At 60.6% G+C, this 3,889-nt stretch overlaps 1 protein-coding gene across 1 annotated transcript in view; it reads right to left on the bottom strand.

Annotated features, from left to right (window-relative positions):
• The window catches only part of NKPD1 (NTPase KAP family P-loop domain containing 1), an 8,810-nt gene that overhangs the window by 3,776 nt on the left and 1,145 nt on the right, over positions 1-3,889 (bottom strand). Inside the window, exons 2-3 of the mRNA XM_021709240.1 lie at positions 3,709-3,889; positions 1,391-1,522 (exon numbers count right to left, since the gene is read on the bottom strand). The exon at positions 3,709-3,889 is cut by the window's right edge and continues 218 nt beyond it. Of these exons, the coding sequence (XP_021564915.1) occupies positions 1,391-1,522; positions 3,709-3,889 (313 nt within the window). The remainder of the gene's footprint in view (positions 1-1,390; positions 1,523-3,708) is intronic.

The raw sequence follows: 3,889 nt of genomic DNA, 5'->3' as shown, positions 1-3,889 counted from the left end.
GGGGCCTGGACAGGCCTGGAGCGGGGCTTGGACCCGAAGCAATCTGAGGGTGGAGCTGCGGGTCGGGGGTGGGAGGAGGAGAAATGGGAGAGGCAAGAAAGGACCCGAGGAAGAGCCAGGGACTGAAGATGGGTCCTGGGTCTGCAGGGGAGCAGGAGGGAGGAAGGAGGTTCTAAGGAATGAATGAACTAGAGATGCTGGGGAAGAGGAATGTCAGGCAGCAGGATAACAGCCTTGGTCTTATTTTCCTGACTTACTGCTCCTCCTCCAGGGAGCCCGCCGAGACCCACAGGCTGGGTGGGGGCCCTCGGCCCTTCCTTCCTACTTTGGGTCATCACTGAGGCTGAGTCTGTCTCCCCTGCAGGACTGTGAGCCTGGGAGGGCAGGGCTCTGATTTGTGGTCACCTCTGTGTGCCCTGGCATGCAAGGTGTGGGGAATGTCTGAAGAATGGATTATGCGGAGTCTGGGGCAGGATGTCTCCCAGGGCAGCGATCAGTGAGTGGGAGTGTCTAAGTCAGCCAGCACAGAGTAGGAACTCCAGAATGCTGTCTCATTTTTCCTTACATCCTCATCTTTCTCCTCCCAAGAGCCTGTTTGTGACAACACAGAGGTAGGACAGGGACTTGTTTGGTAGGTGTGCTCAGTGAATAGTCAGTATAGGAATGAAAGGGCTGGGCACACGGAGGAGGACAGTCACCCCCAACCCTCGTGGCCACACTTTGGTCTGGATCTGAGTTCCATCCCACCAGGGTTTGCAGGTCAAAGCTGCCATGGAACCTGACCAGTTTCAGCTCACATCTTCAATTAGCATCTATGTGTACGGTGTCTTTTTTTTTTTTTGAGTTGGGGTCGTCCTCTGTTGCCCAGGCCGAAGTGCAGTGGCATGATCATAGCTCACCACAGCCTCGACCTCCTAGGCTCAAGTGATCCTCCCGCCTCAGCCTCCCAGAATGCTGGAATTTCAGGCATGAGCCACCATGCCTGGCCTGTTCAGTGTCCTATGAATGCTGAAGAGATGGGTCTGGAAGCACAGAGGCCATCAGGGGACTGGCAGGGGCCTGCAGCCTCAGTGAGGAACCTGGGTTTTCTCCTTCCATGCTGGGGAACACAGGAGGCTCTGAACAGGGGAGGGGCAGGACCAGACCTGTACTTCAGAAAAGTCCCCTGGAGTGGAGTTGGGGGGATGGTATCAGGGGAGGGTAGGACTTGGAGACCAGGCTGGCAGAGCAGGGGCTAGGTAGAAGTGTGGGCAAGGGAGGGAGGGATCTGGTTACCACGGAGCTGGGAGTGCTCGGGGATGAGGGGACGTGGGAGCAGCCTAGAGCTGGGCAGGGACCAGAGGTTCCATTTCTCTTCCTCCCCCACCCCCAAGTGCACTCAGACCCTCACCTGTGATCTTGTCCAGCATCATGTGCAGGCGGCAGCCAAAGGGGGCATAGAAACCCACCGTCACAGGGACAGGCACGTGGCAGAGAGTCTTGGCCAGGCAGCTGCAGTAGATGTCATCCTCTGTCAGAATGTCTGGTGGTTGGCGATGGAGATACCAAGTCAGTGAGGTTGGCCAGACACCATCCTCCCCTCCCCTCCTTCCGCCATTAGCCCCTCCCTGGACCCCCAGGGTGACTCAAGTCAGCTGGACCCACCAGGCCCAGGCAGGGAGGCTGGACTCTCCCCCTCCCCAGACCAGATCACCATGCATGCTTGGCCACCAGCCCGTGGTTCCTCTCACGGGACACGAGGCCCTTGGATGTGAAGACCCTGCTATCCACCCTCAACAGTTGCCCACTTCACCTCTGCCTGCTCTGCGAGCCTGGCACTAGTGTGAAGGGCCCTGAGGACCACAGGGCCTCTCAGCTCCCTGCCCACTCCTTGCCTGACCTCTCCCTCTCCCATAGCCTCATGCCCACAGTCACTAAGCCTACCCGGGCTTGGGGAAGACCCGAGTTCTAGTTCTAGCCCCACCACCTTTCTCTGTGGGACCTGGGGAGAGAGCTGCTTCGGACAGACTCTGCCCTCTGAAGAGCAGGTGGCAGAGATGCCAGGGAGCAGGGATGCCAGAGGGTCTCCAGGGGCCAGTTAGGGCCCTGGACACCACACACAGGCACTACAACATCCACTCTGTGGGGGGACACCTGCTCCTCGAGGGCAGTCGTGGGGGTACCAGGCCAGCGTCATGGTGCAGAGTGGGGATAACACTTCCATTTTCAGAGACCTGGGCTGCAGGGAACAGGCCATGCCTGGCAGCAGAGCCAGGAGGAAGACAAGGCCAGCTGAGGTGGCAGGAGGTGGACCAAGCCTGCCGGCTCACTGGGTGACCTCACTTCACTCAACCTGGATTTCCACATGTGTGAAACAGGCATCATGGCCTGGGGCTCCATGACAAGGCTGAGCCTGGGTCCCTGATGAGTCCCTGTTGCTCCACTTTCAAACCAGACCTAGTAAGCAGCCATGCGTCCCCGTCTCTGCCACCACCACCCAGCCAGGCTGCCAGCACTTGTGACCTGGACTCCAGCTCACTGGCCACCTGCTTCCACCCTTCCTCCTATAGTCCGTTCTCCCAGGAAATCCTGAGTCAGCCCGTATCTCCTGTGGTTCCTGACTCCCTTGAGAGCAGCCAGTGTGGCCTCCTTGTCCCTGGGGCATGCTGCCTCAGAGTCTTTGCATTTGCTGATCCTGCCGCAGGGTTCTTGCTCACATGTTGCCCTAATGAGGCCTGGCCTGGAGACCCTATTCAATCTGCAAGCCCTGCCACCCCCATGCCCTCTCCCTGCCTAGTTCCCTCAGTGTGGCTGTCACTGGGTGACACCCTCTTAATCTGCCTTATCTTGTTTCCTGTACCTGCCCCCACCCGGGGCTCGGCTCGGTGGCTCAGCCTGTAATCCCGCGCCTTTGGGAGGCTGAGGTGAGTGGATTGCCTGAGCCCGCGGGTTCGAGACCCGCCTGGGCAACTTGGTGAGACCTCATCTCTACAATAAATAAAAAAATTAGCCGGGCGTGGCAACGCGCGCCTGTAGTTCCAGCTACTTGGAAGGCTGAGGCGGAAGGATCGCCAGAGCCCAGCAGGTAGAGGCTGCGGTGGCCAGGAGCGGTCACTGCACTCCAGTCTGGGCGACAGAGTGAGACTCTGACTCAAAAAAAAAAAAAGACAGAGGTCTCTGTGGCCTCACTCCCTGCTGTGCTCTAGAAAGGTGCCTCGCCCATGCTGGGCCTCTGAAACCTAACTGGAGGTGAATAAATGCAGGAGGGTGGGAGGGGTCCTCCCATCATTGGGCTTGCTCTCCATCCCAGGCCACTCCCTACCTCTTGTGGCAGCTTCTGTCTCCCCCACACCAGAGCTGGCCGACAGCTAGTGCCCCCCACCCCCTGCACCATGTCTTCCGAGGCCTGCTGGGCCGGGGGAGAGAGGGCTGGGAGAAGAAAAAGCAGAGCCAGGGTGTCGGCAGAGGGAGAGGGAGATGGAGGTCTTTGCCACCCAGCCCTGCGTGGAGGCGCCGTGGACGGGCCTGGCCCGGAAGCCTTGGACCCCAACAGGCGAAGCAGAGGCAGCCCGCCAGACGCCCGGGGTCAGGGACGTGCCCTTGTGCAGGGGCCAGAGCGCGGGATGTGGAGGGCAGGCCCGAGGAGTGCTACCCGGGGAGCAAGAGGCCCTGCGGGAAGCAAGGTGGCAGGAGCCGGGGAAAGAGCCCCAGGGAGGCCTGGGTGAGCACCGGAGCTGAAGGCAGTGAAGGAGCCACAGGCTGCCGGGGCAGGCAGGGGCCGGGCGTCAGTGGGCTCGCTGGGCTCCAGGACGGTGCTGGCGGCGGCGGCGGGTGGGGCTGGGCCGCTGCTGGCCATGGCGGGTGCCGTGGTGGGTGAAATGGTGTGCGCAGGGGGTGGCTGGGGGACACT

This window comes from Carlito syrichta, unplaced genomic scaffold (genome assembly GCF_000164805.1).
Source record: "Carlito syrichta isolate Samal-C Ts95f unplaced genomic scaffold, Tarsius_syrichta-2.0.1 Scaffold67556, whole genome shotgun sequence".
NCBI lineage: Eukaryota > Metazoa > Chordata > Mammalia > Primates > Tarsiidae > Carlito > Carlito syrichta.
This window is presented reverse-complemented; position numbering and strand designations above follow the sequence as displayed.